This window comes from Lemur catta, chromosome 8 (assembly GCF_020740605.2).
Source record: "Lemur catta isolate mLemCat1 chromosome 8, mLemCat1.pri, whole genome shotgun sequence".
In the NCBI taxonomy this organism is placed as follows: Eukaryota; Metazoa; Chordata; class Mammalia; order Primates; family Lemuridae; genus Lemur; species Lemur catta.
Window position 1 is genome coordinate 19,083,950 of NC_059135.1, and position 24,124 is coordinate 19,108,073.

Below are 24,124 nucleotides of genomic sequence, written 5' to 3' on the forward strand. Positions count from 1 at the left end.
TCGATCCCTTGGTCAGGGCAGAAGGAGGGAGAGGGCGTTTTATAGCACACAAGTCCCCCCTCCTGGGATGCAGAAGAAGATATTGGGGGCATCAGGCCTGTTCTGACAAGAGCTGGTGACTGATGGGACAGGGGATGGTGAAAAGGGAGGGTTGAGAATCGCTGTTGTGTTCCTAGGTTTCTGCAGGCAGTTGGATAATAAGATTTGAAGACAGACTTGGGGGTCAACGTAAGAGGCAGGTGAAGCTGTGGGTTTTGATGAGATAACGTAGGAGGAGTGTTTAGAGAGTAGGTGGCTAAAGACAGAGGACCGGGGGACAGAGAAGCAGAGAAAATAGGAGAGAATGAATCGCAAAAGCCAGAGTGGTGGTTTGCAGAGTGCAGTAGCAGCGCCACAGAATGGCCTGACGCGTGGAGCCAACGGCTCGCTCAGTTTCTTACTAACTTTGTGACCTTGAGGGATTTGTACAACTTCTGTCTGCTTCCCTCTCCTCATCTGTGAAATGGGATAATAATCCCATCCTCGATTTGAATGAGATGGCACAGGCAAAGGAGTAGGTGCCCATAACTGTCACCATACCTGCCAGTGACCCGGGTAGGGGCATGGGGGACAGGGTAGATGCCCTCGGGGTGGGCACTCAATCAAGGTTTGCAGAAACTGTTCCAATCTGAATCCAGCCACAGCCTAGATAAGAGAGAGCCAGGCAGAATTAAAAGTCTGCTCTTATTTGGAGCAGCGCCTTTTATGGAAGGGTCTTGGCTCCCTCCCCCCGTCCCCTCAATGAGAAGATCTGATTACACCTAATGTCCTCCTTCCACCTGCCTCCTCTTCCGTCATCGCTAATGACACTGTCCTCTGCAGCAGAGAAGCTGACAGAGCCTCCCAGCAAACAAATGGGGCATTCTCTGCTCCAGTGGGTCAAGTTATTAGGATTTAACAAGAGCAAATTAATTAAGGGCTTTGGCACCAAAAAACATTTTTTTTTTTTTTTTATTCCATGGACCTAAGAGATGGGCCTTCAAAAAAATCAACTGTAAAAATGAGGACCTCATCCTGTTTGTTTTTTACTTGTGAGTGGAATGGGGTCAGAGGAAGGAAGGAGAGGAATGTCTGAAATTACTTCCAAAGCTTTAAAACAGTGCAATATGGTAATTAACAAAATTATGGAAAAATCCTGTGTTAAATCTTCTTCTGTGTGTGGTCCCCTGACGTTCTTTCCAGTGATATGGAGATGCCTGTCGCCTGTCCCCTGTCCTCTGAGATAAAGGGATTTAAATCTCATTTTAGGGTAGCAGGATTGTTGAAACATTTTTTTTTCCAAACCTAATTTTAATTCACATGAACTACAAAACACATATATGCCACAGAAATTCCTTCCTTTCTTCTCTCCTTCTGGCTAGAAATGACCCCACCTGTCAAACATTTTAATTCTCTGACCAGGAAACCCTGAACATTCGGTGGAGGCAGCCAGGTGCAGCGGAGATGCTAGGAAGAGAAGATCCGGGTCTGAGGACCAGAGCAGCCACTGCCCACCTATGTGACCTTGGGCAGTTACTACCTCTCTCCACAGCTAGTTGCCTCATCTATAAAACGAGAGGGTTGAGCCTGATAACCTCCAAGGTCCTCCCAGGGCTGACATCCGAGGACTGTGAAGTTGCTTCTGTTGTGAGAAGACATCTGGGCTCCAGGAGGCTGACGATGGTGACCGCAGGGGATCCCCAGTGACGCCAGCTGGGCCAAGCAGCTGACGTGAGAAGCATCAGCCACAGAAGTGGGCAAGAGGACGCCCACCCGCGTTCTGCTGTCTGCATGTGGCTTGTCCAGTTTTCTGGATTGCCTGACAGCTCCCTCCCTCCCACCCGGGGCTTCTTGGGCAAGGCCACCTCTCTCCGCAGCTGAGCTGCCGGATGCTCAGACATGGAAATGACTGATTTAGAAGCAGATATGCCAAATGAGCACTGTCCCCTGCAAAGGAGACCCCTCGGGAGGCACTTCGCTTATTCCAGTTGTGCTGACAAAGCTCGAAATATTTTAGGAACGTCTCGTGGGAACTGTCTTTGGCACAGAACAGATTTGGGAGTGGCATGTCTGTCTGTTGGCAGGGGGTTTGTGGCTAGAAATAGCGCTGATCTGATAAATAAGGTGGATGCTCAAGCCAGCTAATACATTTCGGGGACAACATGAAACATGCCATCAAGTCACAAACTTTTCTCTTCTGGCCCCTAACCTAGCACTGAAGATATATTAGTTAGGGTGACTTCAGGAGATATTTAAAAAAAATAAACACTGGTTTAACTCAAAAGAAGTTCCTGAGCAGTGGGAGATTCTGTTCTACACAGCAATTCAGGGACCCAAGCTTCCTCCATCTTGTGGCTCCACTGGCCCCTCAAGCTTCTGACCTTTTGCCTCCAACTAGTAGAAGATACAAGAGATGGCTGGGCTTAGGGGCTCACACCTGTAATCTTAGCACTTGGGGAGGCCAAGGAGGGAGGATCCCTTGAGGTCAGGAGTTTGAGACCAAACTGAGCAAGAGTGAGACCCCGTCTTTAGTAAAAATAGAAAACATTAGCCAGATGTGGTAGTGCATGCCTGTAGTTCCAGCTACTCGGGAGGCTGAGGCAGGAGGATCACTTGAACCCAGGAGTTGAGGTTGCAGTGAGCTATGATGATGCCATTGCACTCTAGCCTGGGCGACAGAGTGAGACCGTGTGTCTCAGAAAAAAACAAAAAAAGGCAATATGAGAGAGCGTGAATGAGTCATCCTCCTACCCCACCCCACCCATTTTTTTCCTCCATACCCATTTCTTAAATTTTGGTCTGACTCATGTTCACATTCAGTACTTGTCATCTGGTCCCACTTGGGTACAAAAAGCTGGAAAATGTATCCTTCTCAGTGGCAACTCTATACTAAGGAAGAGGAGTGTGGGTTTTGGGGGAACAGTTAGCCATCTCTGCCACAGAAAGCCAATCCCATTGAGAAATTTCCAGAAATGTTCTGTACTGTGATAGCCCAGTAGGAGAAACTACCCCAGTTCCTAAGGGTAAGCTTTTAAAAGATAAAACTCTTATTAGATATAGAAATTTTGGGCATGTTTGCTTAAATAAAATACTTTTGTAACTTGATGATAACTTACATGAAATGCAGACTGGCCACACCTACAAGAAGCACGAAGATGTATCCGTGGAGAACGCTGGGCAGGTGGAGGCATTGCCAGTCTGGCATCTCCCAGCAGCACCCCCTGAACCCACCAAAAATTGCTAGTTATATTTCTTCCTTTCCCCTGCTTGCCTGATATGTTCTTTAGTCCACGTTCTGAACAGGGCCAGGTCCTCAAGGGGTCGAGTGTGGAAGACGAGTGTTTGGCAGGGCAAGACACCAGGTCTCGCCCCCAGCTGTCTGACAGTGGGGAATGCTGTGGGGGAGGGGAGCACCCCTCAATGTCACTACTGAAGATTCCTGGTGGTGGGAGGGAGGCACGGGTATGAGGCCTTGTTTCCACGTCTGCAGAACCAGCTGGTCTCTAGACTGCTTTTCAGCTCTAGCATGCTATTCGTCTATAAACAATGGCTCCATCTGAGGACTGGGAAGGGAAACAGGAGATGAAAGAGCAGGTGCTTGCCTGGGGGATGAGGTTGGCAATGAAGGAGGAAGAGATATGAGTGGGCTTTTTCCGTGCCCTGTAATCTCCCCACAACAACGCTGTCACGTGACCTTGAGCGTTGGATGTGTGCCAGGCGGTGCCCGGCCTCCGCACACAGCACGAGCTCCCTCATTTAATCTCGTCACAGCCCTATGAGGAAAGAAACATTCGCCCCAATTTCCTGATGAGAAAACTGAGTCTCAGAAGGGAAAGTCACTTACCTAAAGCCACAAGGCTGGTAGGTGGCAGACACTGTGAACCCCTAATGCACACTCACTGGTGAGTTAACTGAATATCTGGGTCCAGAACAGAAAGTATCTGTATCTTCACTTGCTTTACATTTTCATGTCTGTCACATCTGGAAGTAGATTAGTCTTCAAAATTACCTATAGCTCTGTTTTGATCAAAATTTAGAGCCTTCCGTGAGGCAGTGAACAGGGATAGAGAGCGTATTCTAGGCAGTAGCGCTCAAGTGCGGCCCACAGGCAGGCAGGCGGATCAGCTTCACCCGAAGCTTCTTAGAAATGCAAATTCTCAGGCCTACGGAGAGTCTGACCTACCGACTCAGTTGCAACGAGCTCTCTGATGCACATTAAAGTTGGAAAAGCAGTTTTCTAGAGCTGTCTGCTACTTTGCTGCCACTTAAACCAGGGTACTGGCAGGAGATGGGGGCAGGGTGGAGAGGGGGCTTCTGACACCCTGTGGCGCCTGCAGCTACCAGGAAGGGGAGCCCCGGCCTAGGAAGGGGAAGGCGGCAAGTCTTCTGGAACTGGATTTTCCACAGACACAGCCCAGGGGTGGGTGCATTGCAGCTGGTTACTAGATAACTGTTAAATTAAAATTAAAAAACCCAGAAAACGACTTAATGAAAACCTACTGGGTCTCTGATTTTACCGTTTCATCCTAATTCCCCATTTTCTCCTCTTCCTGGTTCTCTGTCTCCCTTCACCGCCAGCCTCCTGATCTAATTCAATCTCTTCCTCTATTCCCTGCCATTGACCAGCCCTCTTCCTTCTTTCCCGCCATACCGGGTCACCTGCCCCTATCAGATGAGCCCCACCCATGTCCCCCGCTGTTTGGGTATCCGCCGCCCCAGGAATCAATATGTAATTTGTAGAGCAGGAGGCAGCGGGAGGGCTGAGGGGAGTAGATCTAAATGAGGTAGTTCATGCTTTTCCCATTTTTGCCAAACAAGCATTATCTAGAAAAACAGGTGCACCTTCCTCCCCTTCAGCCACCTATCCATTAAAATGGTTTAATTACTTCCCGAACACGAGACGGCTAATTGGAAGGTGGCATTCAGATCAAAACTCTAAGTCACCCTCTTCAATCAGGGTAAAACTGTCTGATGGAGAAGCTAATTAAGAATCAAGCGCAGTGGCTCCCACCAGAAAGACTGAGTCTGGGGCTCCCAAAGACCCTGCCTCTCTCTCCCCAGGCCCCAGGTCCCCCATCGTCACCTGGCTTCGTTACACTCCTGGTGCTGCCTTAGCTGCCGGAGACCAGAGCAGACCTGGCCCCTGCCCTCGAGGGGCTGACACTGTGGAGAGACCAGCGAGCGTATCAATGTTCACACAGGCTTGTGGGATAAATGGACAAGTGGGTGGCTTCCTCACCAAGGGTGCTCTGGTGCACAGTCAGCAGGTTGACAGAAATGATGGGCATGGGGGCATTTGGGAGAGGGTGAGCGAGTGGGACAGAGAGGACGTCTCCTTGTCCAGAATCTATCAGGCCAAAGCAGGGTGTCCACAGGTGATCTTCAGGAGATTTATGAGCCCCCGAAAATTATAAGGACAAAAGTGTGTTTTGTTGTTGTTTTTCAGGGAGATGGTCCTTCCCTTTCTTTCAATCCTCAAAAGGGTGAGACGCAAAGGGCTGGGGACCACGGAGGCTCTGTCTCTCTTCCAGTGTCTGCTTGGACACTTGCCGAGCAAAATGCGAGTTCAGAAACTGTTGGGGTCCCGGAGGACGAAGCCGCATGGGTGGCTTCTGGGAGCTCCTAGAATCAGGGTGCTGGAGCTGGAGAGGCCTTGGTTCCATGTGACGGAGGCTGGGGCCACTCACCCATGTGTGCTCCCCTGGATGTCAGTTGCTGCAGGACAAACCCCACTGGGCCTCTCATTCCCAGTCACCTCCCTCTCCACCTCCAGGCCTCCCGACACCTCAGTGTACAGACAGCCATCCCTTCCCTGGCCAGCTCACCCCTTCATCTGATCCCCAATGGCCAGCCCCTCCACCCTGTCCTCTGGACCTCACGGTCCATCACTGGCAACCTCTTCTCTGTGTGTCCCTTTCATCCTCCCCAACTGAAGCTGTCCCCTGAGGACATCATCTCCCTCATACTCTCTCTTGTGGGGCTGTTCTCTCACACCCCATGGATATGTAATAAACTGGGTGCCATGGATACATAATAAAGGGAGCAAAAGCTTGCATGCCTCAGTGAGGCATTATAATATGCCTCATATTATGCCTCGGTGGGTGAATTTGGATTTTGTGAAGCCAAGAAGGGGGCGAGGCAGAGGAGAAGAATTAGGCAAAGCCATTGCACGTAGGTGCTCAATCAACTATGTCATGCACTCGGTGAGACGGTCCCTCCGCCTTCTGCCTCCCGGAGACTGGGTGAGTCCAGGAAGCCGGCGGGCGATCACGTGGCTCCAAGCTGGCGCCTGTGCCTGTGTCCATTTGCAAATCCAGGGAGAGCGTGGTCCTCTCCCGGCCGTGAGCTGCTGCCTCTTACGTGGCCTTTGTGTTCTCCTCTCCCTGCTGCCTCAGGTCTCATCATCCACGAGGGACCCTCGGTGTATCGCATCTTCAAACGGTGGCAGGCCGTCAACCAGCAGTGGAAAGTGCTGAACTATGACAAGACAAAAGACCTGGAGGATCAAAAGTCAGGGGGCAGGACCAACCCCCGGACCTCCTCATCCACGCAGGCCAATATCCCCCCCTCGGAAGAGGAGGCGGCAGGCACCCCTGCCCCCGAGCAAGGCCCTGCCCCGGCGGCCAGCCACCCCTCAGGCCCTCCGTCCCATCACCACTGTGCTTACACCATCCTGCACATCCTGAGTCACTTGAGACCTCATGAACAGCGGAGCCCCCAGGGCAGCAGCCGAGAGCTCGTCATGAGAGTCACAACCGTGTGAGAGGAGAGACCTGGGAGGAAGGCCATGACCACGCCCACAGGGGCTGGGGGCAGGTGTGGGGGGGCCCGGTGGTGCCCAGGGGCTGGCGCTGGGAGCAGGCAGAGGGTGGGGGGCCCGGAGGGAGCCCTGGGGAGCAGGAATGAGGCTGGTGCCAGGAGTGGCTTTGTGATTTCCTATCAGTCAATGCCATTCTCCAGACAACAGCAACGAAAACCAACACAAACACAACGAGGAAGTGCAATACAGGCTGAATCTCGCCTGACGGAACAAGACCACCCCTGTGCCCACAGGCAAGGCGCCCAGGAGAAGCAGAGGCGGTGGGAGGGCAAAGCCCTGCGAGGGTGGTGGTATTGGAGGCAAAGGGAGCTGAGAGGAGAAGCATTCGTGGCCCTCTCAGTTCTGACCTTGAGTTTGTTTTTGTTTCTTCCTGGGCTTTGTTCAGCAGGCAGTTGGGGTGGGGGAGGGAGGGGAGAGGGCTGGCGGGGACACGCAGACTTGGGGGCTTCTGGGCTCACCTGGGTGGGCAGGATGCTGGCTCCCACGGCTGATAGCTGTAGGGGCCTGGGGGGATCGTGCAGGGGGGGATGGTGCAGGGCGGGGACGTTGGTGGGAGCCGCCAGAGGGAGAGCTGTGTCTCCTCCCTTAGGAGCCTTCCAATGTCAGGTGGGCTCAAAAAGGGCTTAAGTTTGGACATGGGTGTTTTTCTGTACCCTTGTTACTTTATTTTATGGTGATTTGGCTCAAAGATGTTTACAGGAAACACATGCACACACGCGCACACACACACACATACACGCGCGCGCACGCGCGCACACACACACACACACACACACACACACACACACGCACGCACGCACTTGCCTAGAGAAAAGTACAGATCTCCAGTGGGTATCACAAGCACAGTTCTGCTGCTGTGGCTTCAGCCTTGGAAGCTGTCAATCCAGGAGTGAGATTGTCAACTACCCAACCTCGCTCTACGGCCGGGACACGCTCAGTGCCATGCCCCCTCCTTCCTTGGCACGTGCACACACTCCCCCGCTGCAGGGCATCCCCCACCCAGGGGCTCCCAGGAGAGCAGCTGCAGGGGTCGGGAGGAGGTTGGCCAGTGTGCCCCAAGGTGTGGAGTGGAGACCAATCTAAGTATTCCTTGCTGCTTGGGACCCTCCCAAAGAGGCAGTTTGGCTAATGCTCTGTGCTTCGTGTGCTCTGGTCCTTCCCAGGCAGCCAGGCGGGCCCAGGGGCCTGGCAGGGAGCATGTCCCTGGAGCCCACCTGCTTGTTCCTGGGACCCTGCCAAGGAAGGCCCCTGGGTGGTCACCTGCAGAGTTTCTCCTTGTCATTGCACAATGGCCGCGTCATCCATGGGTATTAAAGGGACACTGTCAAGTACTTTTTTAAACTAGTTTTTAGGGTTTTTTAAAACTCTCTGTTGTTTGTAATATTCTCTTAAAAGCTTGAAAATAAAATTTCTTTCCCTACCACTAGTGTCCCTTATTCCATATGTGAGTTTTTCTTTCCTCTTTCCTATGTTCCCTGTGATGTAACCTCCCTTTTGTCTCCCTGTGTCTGCCCTACTCCTACAGTCTCCTCCACTGCAAGAAATCAAGTGTTTTCAGTTCTCTTTAAAGGGTGCAGATGGGGCAGGACAGGCAAGGATGTTGTCTTCAGCTCGTGTGTGCATGTGTGCACATGTGTGTGCATGTGTGTGCATGTGTGTGCATGCGTGCACATGTGTGCAGGTGTGTGCATGTGTGTGCAGGTGTGCACATGTGTGCATGTGTGTGCATATGTGCATGTGTATGCAGGTGTGCATGTGTGTGCCCGTGTGCATGTGTGCACAGGTGTGTGCATGTGTGTGCATGTGTGCACATGTGTGCACAGGTGTGTGCAGGTGTGTGCATATGTGCATGTGTGTGCATGTGTGTGCATGTGTGCACATGTGTGTGCAGGTGTGTGCAGGTGTGTGCAGGTGTGTGCATATGTGCATGTGTGTGCATGTGTGTGCATGTGTGCACATGTGTGTGCAGGTGTGTATGGATCTGTGGGGAAGCACTGGGTCTCCCAGCAGACAAAGTCCCTCCGGTCAAAAAGAGGAAGAACTCTCAAACTCTCCCAAGGGTTCTGCCCAGGAACACTAGAAGCAGAGACCACCAGTGCTGGGAGGAGGTTTGGGGAGCTCCACCCCATCTGGTCATTTCACAGAAGCTGTAGGAGCCTCAAAAGAGGAGTGCTAGAACCTCATTTCCCTGACAGTTTTCTTTTGAATACCAGACAGCAGCCCCCAAGCTAAGGCCCCATGAGAGGGCTGGGACATATCAGAGAAGACCCTTCCTCCCCTCCACCTGGCCTGGCCTGCCCTGCCTCCCTGGGGCTGGCAGGCGTCAGGCAACATCATCAGGGTGATGTGCCTGGGCTCGGGAACCTTCCTCCCTGATAAGGCCCACAGTCCATAGGGTTGGACAAGACATAATAATTGGTGAGAGACCAAAGGACACATACCAGGAGAACATACAAACATGTGAAAACCGACAATGCTATATAAATAGGCCAGGTAGAGCAGGGTGTCCACTTCAGTGTGGTCTAGGAAAAGGCCGTTCAGTTCAGTTTCATATTTCTGCAGGCTGGAGGTGTCTTGCATGGACTATTTATTTTAAAAAATGTATTAGAGTACAACAAAATATGCATATCATCAGAACTATAGTGGCCATCATGTTATCTCTCTTTGGTGGTTCACAGGACACTTTAGAACAGTGGTCCCCAAACTTTTTGGCACATGGGACCGATTTCGTGGAAGACAATTTTTCCACAGACCAGGGGTGGCATAGAGGGATGATTTCAGGATGATTCAAGCACATTACATTTTTTGTGCTGTCAGACCTCTCTGCTAATGATAATCTGTATTTGCAGCTGCTCCCCAGTGCTAGCGTCACTGCCTCTGCTCCACCTCAGATCATCAGGCATTAGATTCTCATAAGGAGCACACAACCTAGATCCCTCGCATGTGCAGTTTACAGTAGGGTTCCCGCTCCTATGAGAATCTAATGCCACCGCTGATCTGACAGGAGGTGGGGCTCAGGCGGTGATGCGTGCGATGGGGAGCAGCTGTAAATACAGATGAAAATTCACTCCTTCGCCTGCTGCTCACCTCCTGCTGTGCAGCCCAGTTCTTAACAGACCATGGACTGGTACCAGTCAGTGGCCCAGGGGTTGGGGACTGCAGCTTTAGAATCTTACAGTCATTCAGGGTCATCATTCTGAATATGTCGTACTGAAGAAGAGAGGCGATTACTAACAAATTCTCATAGAATGCTGGAGTTTCTTGGATCTTGGTAATGCAAGATCCCAGACAGCAGGGACCTCGTCTGTCTTGCTTACTGCTGTATTTCCAGGACCTACAACAGTGCCTGGAACATAGTAGGTACTCAATAAATATTTTTGAATGAATAAGACACTCTTGGAAGAGTACAGGAGCACCTTCAGCATCCAGAAGATATTCATCCTCTGCCTTCAAATGACACTCTGATGCTCAATGTCAAGAATAGAAAAAAAAGGTCAAGTTTTGACTCCTCCACTCAACAGGGTGGTAAATTCCCTGAGTGTTTGGTAATGGACTTTATGGGTACAGAAATGAATACATTAGGGTTTTATATTTTATATGCATTGGTGGGGAGCAAAAAAGGTACACCCTGATGATCAGAGACCACTGTCCCCTTCCAGATGTGCAAGTCATCTATCACAGCACCAGGCAAATGTCTAGATTTCCTTTGGAGTTATTTAATGCAGAGCAATGAGAAGTATCCCAGAGAATTTACTTGTACATCATCTGCAAGTATGGTCCGTGGATAGAACAAGATACTACCTGACACCTAAAGTTCTTACTATGTGCAAGGCACCAAATTAAATGTTTTACGTGTACTAACTCACTTAATATTTCAACAACTTGATGACATAGATACCACTGTTATCTTCATTTTGCAGATGTGGACACTGAGGCAAAGACCTTAAGAAGCCTGCCCATAGTCACCAGCTGGGATCCCATCCCAGGCCATCCGGCTTTGCTCATAACCATCCCACCACACTTCCTCTGGACAGCCAGTGCCAATTTAGGGGAATCTGGGCCAGGTCAACCAGGGAGGCTAGCATGGCAGAGATCTGTAGGAAAGTTTTGGAGGTTGAGGAAATTGGGGCTAAATAAAAATAAACTATTTCTGTCCCCTGCAGAAAAAAAGCTGAGTTTATCTATCTAGTTTAATCAATTCTTGCTGTTATCCAGATAATATCCTGGTGAGTTGGCTATATCTGGGAACAAGGGAATTCTGTAACAGCAACAGAAATAGTTCAGCCACATTGTTATGGGCAAAGGGCCAGGTTCCATAAGGATTCACAGAGGCTTTTCCTCCTGCAAAAGAAAAAAAAAAAAGTAAAAAATGGGCCTATTTGTGTACTAGACTTTGGCCTTGGTTCCAAGTGAGTGGTGCAGAGTGGCAGGTCGGGGTCTAGTCACAGTCCATAGCATTTAGATTTAGAAGGACCCCACAGATATGAGGCCTTGTCCCTATCTCTTGAGAAAATCAGATCTGTCACTATCTTAGATCACAGGAATTAAAAAACTCATGGAATTTTTTAGTCCCTGTGAGATAATTCACTGCTATTCCTTTGTTTTGCCCATGAGATCTGGGTGTATGGCAGAGGGGAGGGGCATGGTTTGATACGACAGTAACCAATTTCTAGGGGTAATGATGTGCTTTGTAAGCAGAATTCATAATATTGTGGCGGTGAGAGGGTGGAGGCGGGGGGAGAAACACATTTTGCGTGGTCCCTCATCACCTTGTCTCAGATTATCCTGCTTATTGGTAATAAGCAGTGACGGATGACTTTCCCCATAAGGGTCTGATGCTATAGAAGTGATGCTATGGTCCTAACACCTTCTCCCCACACCTGCTCGCCCACCCTTACGGTAGAATGGAACGCAGGAACTGGGAAGTGCTCGGGGTGCCAAGGACAATGGGATGAGAATCGAGGTTGGCCCCAGGTGGTGAGGGTCTGGGACTGGCTTCACCCCAGCTCTGAGCCCAGGGTCTTGGCTGAACTTGGTTGGTGGCCGGCTGGTCCTACTTGTCCCACCCCAGGTCCTTCCTCACGCTGCCTCCTCCCTGCTCCACATATCCCACCTCCTGACCCCGCCCATCACAGGAACAGGGATCCACTGGCTTTCTTCCTGCCCAAGCCCACCAGGTGGGAACTACAGACTTCAGCATCCTCCTGCTCCCGACCGCTGGTGGCTCAGGTGAGTCCCTTCTCTCTAAATGCGTTACCTGTCACCATGTACCCGAACACCTCACCCTCACACTCCAGCTCCCACCACACGGCAAAGCAGATGTTTAGGGAAAAGGAGGGGCTGTGGCCGAGGGGACTCGGGGCTATGGAAGACAAGAGAAGCAGGCTCTCTCTGTGCCCACGTCCTCTTAATTTTTGAGAGGGAAAAGTCCTAAAAAAAGAGCACCCTCAGCACCCTTGGTGTTGGCCACAGTCTGGTGCTCTGCTGTCCAGGTAGGGCCCAGCTCGCCAGGAAGGTGCGGTGCCCGACAGCTGGCACCGTGCACAGAGCACTGCCGGGCTGCCACGGCCCTGAGGGCCCCTCTCCACACAGAGGGGACAGTGTGTCCATGCATCTGTTAAACAAGAAAGCAGGATGCTCAGGCTCTGCATCTAATAATACTGTTTCCCCCCCCCCAACCACGTTGGGGAAATAATAAAAATAGCTAAACATCCAGTGCTTTATGTATGCCAAGCTCTGTCTCAAAGCTTTCACCACGTAGTAAACCATTTAATTCTCAGAAACAACCCCATGAGTTGGCAACTATTATTCCCATTTTCAGGTGGTGAAACTGAGGCACGGGGAGGTTAAGGATGATGCCTGAAGTCACACAGCTATACTTGGCAGTGCTAGAATTTATACCTCAACAGTTTGGTGCCACACATTGGGCTGTAAGCCACAACATCATTCTGCCTCCAGGAAGGTGGGGCTGCATTTAAAAGGTTTACCCTGGTTCGAGAGGAGATGGAGGAAGATGACTGAGGCCTATCCCAGCTGGGTACAACCGTCTACGTCGCGTGCCCCTCAAGGTCAGCTAAGGTCTGCTCCAACCTCCCCATCCCTCAACCTATGGGAAGCGTGTTACCCTCAGCAGGATTTCTAATAATTCAGACCCTAAAATTTCTCCCGGTTGCCTCCTGCTCCAAAAGCCAGAATCTCCTGAACTCAAGGTTCCCATTCCGTCCTCTTACAGCAATCCCTTTATTTCAATCTTATGCTAAGCCCAAATGTTGGACATTGGTTCTCTACCCCACCTTAAATAGTGCCGCTTACATTTGTGTATAACATAGTTTTGCTGGAAATTAGGAGGTAATGTGAAACTTATTCATATAAGAGCCTGGGATTTTTATGTGACTATTGAAACCATTACATGGAAGGTTCTTATGAGGTGGGTATCTCCAATATACATTAGATATAACCACCTTTAAGGATCTCATCGCCTAGTTACTAGATGCTAGTAAGAAGCTAAGCATTTCCATCAAACTTTTCTCATGAAAGAACCTGGCAAGCTTATTCTTACTAACTGTAAATAAGCAAGCCAGCAGTGTTCCCTCTCCTGGGGAATTTGCATTTTTAAGAGGAGATGATTCTCAAGCAGGAGGGGTAACTCCATAGCGGTGGGGTTTCAATCATCACCAAGCTGTTGAGAGCTGCACTGTATTCTTCTAGCCAGGACCACAGCCATGTGTGCAGTTGTCATGCAGATCTACACGGAGAAAGACAGAAACACACGGGGGGAGGGGGGGATGACAAATGCAGTCCCCAAAATGTGGCACTGGGTCTGGGCCTGTTGACTTAGCAGCTCTTTGGCTTTCCTGGGGAGGATCGGGACACCCAGGCAACAGGTAGAGGGGGCAGGAAGGGGTCTGTCTGTTTCAGGCCCTCTGAGCCCCGTAATGTCACTTGGTTTGAGTAGCCTCTTTGTCTAGAGGTTGGAGTTAGGATATCACTTCTTCTGTCCCAGCCATTGGCCATTCCAAGGGGTAATTTGTTGAGAGGGGAACCCTCTGCATCTTCCAACGCAGGCAGCTGTATCTCTTCCAAGGAGAGATGTAGACATGATGGAGCTTCCACTGCCCTGAGCTTGCTGGGAGTGTACACCTGCCTAGTGAATTATGGTGACATTATTGTAAGCCAGTCTCTTCCTCAAACACCTCAAGGCTGAGTCATTAGCTCATGTTGTCCATAACTCCTGAAGTCATTTCGATGGACATCTGGTGCTTGTGTCTGTCCAGCACACAAAGACTCCCTTTCCCATGGGAAACCTATATCACATGGTTTGGGTAGGGCTGAATCCCTAAAACCACTCCAGCCATAGAAGTGGGACTGTGATCCAGGCTTGGATAATCAACGTATCTTATTTTCTGTCCACAGGGACTAACTTAGAAATGGGCATGTGACCAAAGCCAATGCACACTTCCCTGTGACTTATCTGTTAGAGCTAAAGGGAGACATGTTTCCCTCCACTGGGGTTGCCAGCTGGGACTCTGTGAGTCGGGGAAAATCAAAGACCCCACTTTCTACCACATGAAAGTGTCTATTCTCAGAATAAGGTCAAGCACAGACGTGCAGAGCAAGAGTGGGAGAGAAAGCATCCTGCCTCTCCCGGACCCACACATGACTGAGCCAGTTCCTCCATGAGATATCCCAGGACATAAATCCTGTTTTTGCTTACATCAGCCTGAGCTGGATTTATGTTGCCTGCAATCAGAAAAAAAAAATCCATTATGAATACAAAGCTTTCCATATATCCCCATGACACAGCTTTGGGTTAAATCCATGGTGTGTTGGTTGGGAGACCAGACAAACGGCAGTGGGCTGTCTCCCTCTCCCGTTGAGCAGGGCTCAGGGGTGCACAGTGGCCGCATTCACAAGTGTGGTTCTCCCTTCATTCTCTTATGAATCTGTTCAAAGTTATCAAATGATTAAACAGAAAGATAACATGCAGAAACACACACACAGAGGGTGTTCTTTTAAACAGTATCTTTTACATTTTTCTTTAGATTATATATGGGGAGACAGTGAAGGGGCCTAAAGTGAAAGGCAGGCAGGCCTGTGGCCAGAACTCGATGTACAGGCTTAGGAAGGGGCAGGCTCCAGGTAGGAGGCTTTCGGGATGCCGGGATTCAGAGCGGAAAGCGAGAGGCAAAGCTGGGAGCAAGACCTTGATCTGCTGACCACAGCCAAAGGGGTCCTGCGTCATTCCTGGCATTGACCACAGCATGACCCCCCAATACATGCCACCTTACTGCTACTATTGTTGCTCTTCCCGGATTAAGTAAGCCATCAGGGGCTCCTGACTTCAAGAATGGGGCCCTGTGGAAGCGGCTAGAACTAGCTCAGAATCCTTTGTGAACGTGGGCAAGAAACTTAGCTTTTCTGGTCTCTGGTTTCCTCATCTTTAAAATAAAGGTAATCAGTTTGCCTCCCAGGATGTTTGTATTAATACTACCAGAAATAATGCACATAAAGTAGGCAGTAAATAAATTATTGCTATTATCATATTTATTGTTCAAAAGAGTAGTAGAAAAGTTGTACCATTACCATGCCATATAAAAAGCAAGGTTAAATCAAAGCAAAAATGTGTGCCTGGCACCAATACTCTCTGTCTCATTTCAGTTTTTCTTCAGCTACAAGTAAGAGATACCCAACTAGCAGGAGCTTAAACAATTAAGCATTTGTCTTTTATAATGAGACGTCCAGAGTAGGTGGCTACTGGCATTGGTCCAGCTACTTGGCAAGGCCACCAGCAACCCAGGCTCTTTCTGTCTGTCTGTTCTGGCATCCTTAGCGTGTTGATTTGTCACCTGTGTCTGTAACCTCATAGTCTCAAGCGGGTACTTTAGCTCAAAGCAGGAAAGAAAGGGAAGGGGCCACCCCAGCCATGTCCCTCCTGTATATCACAAATAGCTGAAGCTTTCCCAGAACCATGTTCCTACTCCTAGGTGCAAACCCGTGTAGCATTGTGGTCACAAATGTGCCACTTAGCCACCCTTAGCTGCAGGAGAAGCTGGGGAAGTGATTATTTACCCTTTTCGGCTCCTACTGTGGAATGCACCAGGGGAAAAGGATATGGGATTGGATGGAAGCTGGGTGACCCAGCCAGGGGCATCTGCCCCACCCTGAGGGTAGGAGGATAAACTAGTGTGCTGTTTTGGGTAGTATTTTATTGAGTTATAAATGCGCATCCCCTTCAACCCAGGGATTCCATTTCTGTGGAGCTCTCCCAGAGAGTCAGTAGCAGATGTTGCATTCGCAAAGAGCTCGAGAAATGAGGGTCAGAGCAGTGCGATTGTAATAATGAAACAAATTGAAAAGAACCTAAACGTCTGTCGACACGGGAGTGATGAAGTACGAGATGTTGAGACCGGGGGATGCTATCGGTGTCAGAGAGAATGTCAGACTCGGAAGGACTGACGGGGAAAGATCTCAAAATCACACTTTAACTGAAAAATATAATCTACAGGACAATCTGCACAAGGACCACATATTTGTAGAAGACTCAGACAAAGCCAGCCACACCCATATTTTATATCTCAAAAACGCCATATTCCAAAAGAATACGGAAAGATACCACCAGCCTGAGTAGAGCTATTTATTAAGGTTTCTGGAAGAGGACAAGATTGGGGAAGGTGAAGGGGGAACTTTCTCTCTGTTTATGTTGTTTGCATTTTAATAATAAGAATGAGTTTATGTAGTATTTGTGTATGTTTTAAATTCTGGTACATATATACAGTGGATATTAGGTAACCGTTAAAAATGATGATTAAACTCTCCTTAGAAAATAGGCACCTTGTACAGAGGAACTCCTGGGTCATCTCTCCCGAGAGCTTGGCTTCGGAGAGCGGCCGTCCTGAGGAGTGTGGGGTAGATGTGGGGCTTCCAGGTCTCTGTGTTTCTGTGTTTCTGAGATAAGGAAAGTTCGAGAGTGAGGAAATTTGCACCTGAGGCTTTCTTTGCTGATCTAATGGACTGCAGGGGCTGGGGGGAGGAGCTCAAGTTGGGTCACAGGAGTGGCCTCCCCACCTTCAGCTGGGCCTTGGGCTTCCAGACCAGAGGTTTTCTAGAGCAGCCTCTGGAGTAAGCAGGGATCTGCAGTCTCTGCTGCCAGCACACGCTCGAGAGAAGAGTCTGCCGGGCTGGGAGGCCTGGAGCGCGTTGCAGCCGGGCGTGCTGGGGCGCGGCTGCCTGCTAGCCCCACTCTGTCTGTGCCCAGACGGAGCTGCGGGCAACGCTGGCGAGACCGAGGCAGGACCATCCAGGCTCGGGCAGGTGGCTCTCGTCCCTTCTCTCTCCTGCTTCTCTCCTCCCACCTTCCAAATCCCCCCCAGACCAGGGCTTTCCTGCCAACAGCAGATGATGGCAGACAGGCTGTGCGATGCCAGCGCGCCCGCCCCGTGCCCGCTCCAGGCTCCTGTGCTCGGGAGCCACTGGGCTCTGATGACGGGAGCCAGCCAGTCCTCTGCCCGGGGACATGTCAGCGGGGGATGCTCACCAAAGGCTCCTGCAGACAAACGCCTGCAGCCTCTCGGACACCTGTCCCGGCCTCAGAGCCGGCCAGATGTGACTTGGGAAAGACAGTCAAGGAGATGACAACGGGGGCCACTGAGAACAAATGCAGCGAAGCCTGTGTCTGGGTTCCAAGGCAGACGAGACCCTAGGGAGACAGGCAGAGAAAACGAACATCAAATAAATAAAGCCTTCCTCAGCTACAGCAACAGAAGGGGATGGTAAAACAAACGAGGCAGCTTCTTTTTATGTGTGTATATTTGAAATTTTTCATAATAGAAATGAACAAAATGGCCCTCATCACATCACCCTTTTGTGCCCTTGTTCATGCAGTCTCTGTGTTCTTCTCCTGCACCCCTCGTACAAATCCTGCAGATCCCACATGGCCCCGTCCAGATGCTACATTCTCCAGGAAGCCTTCCGTGGTTGCTCCTGCCTCCCCCGTCACCCAGGGAGAACAATCATGCCTTCCTCTGCATTCTTACGTCATTTTGCTTGTACCATTTTGATAGACGCTATTTCATTCTCACTTACAAAGTAGTTTTCTGCATGCTCATCCCACTGGTCAGCCTAAGACTGTATTACAGGCAGGGATTCTGGTTCATTAATCTCTTTATCCTCAGTTTCTCTAGGCATTTTTTTGGTTTTATGTTTGTTTGTTTGTTTTTAAGACAGAGTCTCACTCTGTTGCCTGGGCTAGAGTGCCGTGGCATCAGCCTAGCTCACAGCAACCTCAAACTCCTGGGCTCAAGTGATACTTAGCCTCCTGAGTAGCTGGGACTACAGGTGTGCGCCACCATGCCCGGCTAATGTTTTCTAATTTTAGTAGAGACAAGGTGGCTGGGCAGAGGCTCTAGCGGCCATGTGGAGGAGGGCTGCAAAGCTCAAGTGGGCTGGAGTGGTGGTGGGGAAGGAGAGGAAGAGTGGGATGGATACATGGAAGGACGGATGTGTGCAGGTACCAACGTGTAAATGCAAGTGGTCAGGTGCAAACCATTGGTACCCCTCTTGTGGGCAGCTCCATTGTATTCAAATCCCTGAATTCTGCCCTGTGCAGAGATGGCAATGAAACAGCTACTATATCTCCTTCCTGTTAAAGAATTCCATTAGGGGAAAATATGCCTTCATATATTATTAAGGGAAAAATTTCTGTCCCTAATGTCCTGCTCTGCACAGGTCAACACTTGTCCCTGTCCCCCCCAGGCTGGTCTCAGGCAGGCTGAATGTGACCTGCCCAGTGGGAGTGTGCACCCCCCGGGAGGCCAGGCCTCCAGCTCTCCGTTCATTCCCAGGCCCAGACGGTGCTCGCCTCATTGCCTGTCACTGCTGACTTAGTCTTGTTTGCGGGTTTTTACAGGTTGCTTCATTCCTGTATTTCAATTCATTCTTCCACTTGCCCCACTTTTGTGCTCTGCACCATGTTTATCATGATGGCAGGGAGACAAGCAGAACTCCTAGCAGGTGGAAGCTTCCAGGGAGCTGGCCAAACCCAGTTCCACAGCTCAGCATCCCCGGCTCTGGGAAAACTCTGCAATGAGAGCCCTGAGAAAGAACAGTAAACACAGGTCCACTGCTTTCTGGTCCAAACTACTTCCTTCTTTCAGCCTCTCTGTTACCATCTTGCATAAGGACGGAGGCTAAAGAGCAAGTTCAAGGGTGCTTGCTATCCAGGTGCTCTCTGGTACCCTAGCATCCTGGTTTGGTCACTAGCAAGGACAATCATCTGCTCACACCATGTCCTCAGGCCTCAAGGGCTGACCCCACATCAAAAGCTCCATCCTTCCTTTCCAATCAAATGACATCCCCTTACACCTTTAAAATTCAGTTCTACTTCCTGTTAGAACCAATGCTTCCAGCATTCTCTGTTACTTACACATACAGCCCTGTCCAATGGTGGCTAGTCGTTGGCTTGCTTTGGTTCAAGTTCTCTTGAACATCAGGTGTTTTGTTCTGTCTTCTTCACCGGACTCTCAGATCCTCAACAGTGAGAATGACGCCTCCTCCCCCCTTTTGGGCCTCCAAGCCTCTGGGGAATGGCCTGTCATCACTGTGCAGTTGAACAATGTCAGTGTCTGTGACCCACAAGCCTTGGCTTCTAGCTCCGCTCTAGCTATGAGGCGTCTCAGGCCAGCACCTGCCCCGTCCACTCGATGGGAAGACCAGCTCTGCTCACCCACTGCGCTGTCAGGGGTTGGGTATAATGAGCGTGACCTGGAAAGTGCTCTGAGATCCTAGGAAGATATAGGATGGAGAGACTCATAGCTGTTTGTTTCCAGAAAGTGGAAAAAAATATCCTGTTTGACATTTTTCTTAAGTTTTCACCACTCTTGTGTGCCCCTGTCCTCATTTGGCTCCGTCACTCGCCTTTCTCATCCTTCCTCCTTGTGTGTATTTATGACGTTATATAACTGTCTCACATTTGGATTTAATTGACTCTTAAGTGTATCATTCCAAAATCTTTTACTGACTAGCACATGGTTCCCTGGGCACTGACTCTGCACTTGTGCGGTGGTGGTGATGGTGGGGCGTGTGTGTGTGTGTGTGTGTGTGTGTGTGTGTGTGTGTGTGTGTGTGTTAGTGGAGCCAAGTGAAGGAAAGCAACCCAGCATGTGCCAACTGGCAGCCTCTCTAGATCAATAATATTAATGATTTCAGAGACTTCCACAGAGCTATTGCCAACTCTTTTGGCTTTTTTCAATACTATTATCACAATTACAAGGGCACCCCAAGGCCCTTTTACTTAAAGACGTAACAGAATGCCCTGAATGAGAGTCCTGTTGGTTTTTTGTCTTCAAAGGCTGCAACCTCAATGCCTCCTACAGGGATGGGGTGGTTGGGGTTAGGCCATTTTTTTAAAAGAGAGACTGGGTCTTTCTGTGTTGCCCAGGCTAGTCCTGGCCTCAAGCGATCCTCCTGCCTCAGCCTCCCAAAGTGATGGGATTATAGGCATGAGCCACCAGCCCTGGGGTTAGGCTTGATCTTAATTTTGAGGTCAAGGCGTCAGAGGGAGGGATGGTGTGATCTCCTGAGAGCTCGTTTTGCAACTAGTACCTGCACTACCACTTACTCTGCCTTACCCTGAGAATCCTTTATGAAGACATGTTTGTAAAAATCTAGGGCTTTACTGGCAAAACAAGATAGTGCTTCCGTGCCTAGGCTTTGAAATAGACGTTCTGGTTGGACCCTCTGCTCTGGCATTTACTGGGTGTGTGATCTCGGGGCTCTCATCTCTCTGGGCCTCCATCCCCTGCCATGTGGACTGCAGGAGGTTGTCTAATGGCAAATGACAGCTGAGATTCTGTGGTGGGCAGTCACTGTAGGGGGAGGGGAGCCAGAGACGGGGCATATAGCTCAAGTCAGAAGACACAGGCCTGAGTAATCCATAGAAGTTGTTTATTCATTCACGTATTCAACATGTTTCCTGAGGGCCTACTCTGTGTCAGGCAATGCTCTAGGTCCATTGTACCTTTGCTGAGGATTAGGGAAACATGGCCAGACCCCCTGACGGGAGGTGGTGAAGTGAAGTGGCTAAGAGCACAGATTCCAAATCCAGGCTAAGTGCCCACCCGGCTTCCAGCACTCAGCACTTGTGTGAGCTCGGAAACGTTAATTGCTCTCCCTGTGTGCTGCACTCTCCCAGATGGGGATACTAAGGTGTACAGCTATACCTTGAACTATGTGGGTTTGAACTGTGTGGTCCGCTTATATGTGGATTTTTTCAACCAAATGCAGACGGAAAATACAGTATTTGTGGGATGCGAAACCCGTGTATGCAGAAAACCAACTTTTTGTATGTGAGGGTTCTGCAGGGCTGACTGCAGGACTCCCGCAGGCATAGATCTGGGCACCCATGGGGGTCCTGTGGCCAATCCCCTGCATATACCAAGGAACGGCTGAATAAGGTGCTTGATCAGTACTGGGCTAGCTAAGTGATGGCTGCCATTCTTACAAAAAGACCACGTTTCAGCAGGTCCCCCCACTATGCTACTGAATCTGACTGGCACACAGTAGGCACAGAACAATTGTTAGCTGCCTTCTCTCTCAGTACCACTGCTACGGAGTGCCAACTGCAGGGAAGCTTGCTGCTTCTCTCAGAGAGTTTCTGATTTCATAGCAGGGAATAGGGGACCTTGTCACTTTTCTATACCAGTGAATATCCGTGGTGAGATGCCACCAGGAGGCAGACCCAACACAACAGTCCCTGTTTACCCTGTTATTGCTCAACAAGGGGAGAGATGTGTCCTCAGAGTCCCGCCGACACCCAGACCTTTTCACAAATGTGGAGGCCCAGGCCTGCTCCCCTGTGCCAACACTCTCAAGTGGGCGGCCTGGCGACAGGCCCAGTTACACCCTCACGCTCAAGCTACAGCAGATGGGGCTGCCGGGCAAAGATGTTCCGCCCAGCCCCGCCCCTCCATGCTGTAAAAGAAAAGAGGGATTCTGCTCCACAGAAGAAAACCCAAACACCAGCCCAAAGGGCGGGATTAGCACAGTAAGGGACGAAGGGCAACTGGACACAGGGGAGGCTGCCTTGAGTGACCTCAGTGAGCCGGTGGTGGACGGGGTTTTAGGCAACCTGGAGACATGGAGAGAACAGCTCAGTGGCCTTAGGCAAGCCCTTCGCCCTGCTGGTTCTTACTCCTCAGTCAGGGGGTGCTGGGCTGGACTTTCTCCACAGTCCCTTCCAGCCACGATGCTCTGGGGCCATTCCCTGGTCCAGGGGTGGGGAACCTGTGACCTGAAGGCCACATGTGGCCTTTCTAGGTCCTTAAGTGTGGCCTTCTGACTAAATCCAAATTTTACAAAACAAATCCTTGTATTTTAACTAATACATTTTTGTCTTTTATATCTTTATTTTATTTTTTAAATGAATGTATTGAAAATACCAAAGTATAAAATAATTTCAATGAAATAATCCTCCCAGATTGATGAGCACAATTAGAATATTAGTAAGGGCTGGACGCAGTGGCTCACGCCTGTAATCCTAGCACTCTGGGAGGCCGAGGCAGGAGTTCGAGACCAGCCTGAGCAAGAGCGAGACCCCGTCTCTACTAAAAATAGAAAGAAATGACCTGGACAGCTAAAAATATATATAGAAAAAAATTAGCTGGGCATGGTGGCACATGCCTATAGTCCCAGCTACTCGGGAGGCTGAGGCAGGAGGATTGCTTAAGCCCAGAAGTTTGAGGTTGCTGTGAGCTAGGCTGACACCACGGCACTCTAGCCCAGGAAACAGATCGAGACTGTCTCCAAAAAAAAAAAAAAAAAAAAAACAAACAATAGTAAGCCATAAGTGCTAAATTGATGTCTGCTACGCTTATGATTGAGTTCTAACTTCCCCTGCCTGACTGGTGCCACTACCATATGAGGCTGGTTGTCGAGAGTTTATGGGGGTCAAGTACACCAGTCTGTTACCAGCTTTTGACAACAGTGCACTGTGTTTCTGTTTGAAGTGGAATTTGTGAATAGTTGCACAGCTCAACGGTATTTTTTTATTCTGTCTGCTTAACAGCCCAGCATGTCAAAGAAGACCAAGAGAACACTAAAGGAAGGAAACAGATTTTTTAATGAGGATGGGGAATTGAAACATTATCTTCTTTCTGCTAAAGATAAGATGATTTGCATGCTTTGGGATACTGTAATATCAACATTAAAGAAATTCAGTGTTCATCAGCATTATTACACTCATAAGGACCACAAATATCTTAAATTAGAGGAGAGGTGCTAAAGGTTGTATTGCAGAAATTAAAAGATGAAAAGCAAAAGGAAAGACAATTCTTTCAAGCAGCAATAGGACCTGGAAATAATGCCAATTATAAAGTAGCTTATATACTCGGGGGAAAAAAGGAAAGCCATTCAGTGATGTAGAAATTGTGAAAGAATGCATTGTCAAAGTTGTAGAATGCTTAGACTCCAATAACGTTTCAAAATATAATACAAACAACTGCCTCTTTCAAGGAGAACCATAACTGAACGGCAGTATGAATTAGGCTTCGACTTAACAGAATAACTTCATGTAATACTTCAAAAGGAAAATATACTATTCAATTACTTTGGATGAGTCAAGGGACACTACTGACTCGGCACAAGTTTTATACTTTATTCGGGTCATAACAGAAGATTTTCTTTGCTACGAAGTTACTTGCTTTGGGCATTCTTGCAAACAGAACATGGGGAATAGATATCTTCAACAACTTTCAAGATAAATATCATGAATTTAGACTGAATTTGGTAAATTTAGTGAGTATATGTACAGATGGTGCACCTTCCATGAAAGGAAAACATGAAGGGTTTATTGCATAGATTAAAAAAAAAGTATTAACAGATCCAGATGCTCTCATTTCTTTTCACTATAACTTGCATCAGCAAAATCTCTGTGCTAAAGCTACTATTTTAAGTGACACTTTGCAACAAGTTATAAGTATTGTTAACTATATTCACGCAAATGCAACACAGCATTGTCAGTTTTGTAACATGCTAAAGTTGAAGGATTAGGTATTCAGTGTGGATTTGCCATATCATTCTAAAGTGCATCTATTGCAGGGACAGATATTAGCCAAAATTTTATCTCAGTGAGAAGTAGTTAAACTTTATGAAGAACAGAATTAGCAATGTGACTTACTGAAAGATTTCTATAGCAATGCAGCATGATTGTGTGATATCATGTCAAATCAAAACATCTTGAATATTTCTTTGCAAGGTAAAATTAAGTCTATATATAATATGTGGCCAAAAATC

The 24,124-nt window shown here is 49.1% G+C and overlaps 1 protein-coding gene across 1 annotated transcript in view; it reads left to right on the forward strand.

Annotated features, from left to right (window-relative positions):
• MARCHF4 (membrane associated ring-CH-type finger 4) overlaps positions 1-6,781 on the forward strand; it is a 91,010-nt gene extending 84,229 nt beyond the window's left edge. Inside the window, exon 4 of the mRNA XM_045558905.1 lies at positions 6,414-6,781. Within this exon, the coding sequence (XP_045414861.1) occupies positions 6,414-6,781 (368 nt within the window). The remainder of the gene's footprint in view (positions 1-6,413) is intronic.
• The last annotated feature ends 17,343 nt before the right edge of the window (positions 6,782-24,124 follow it).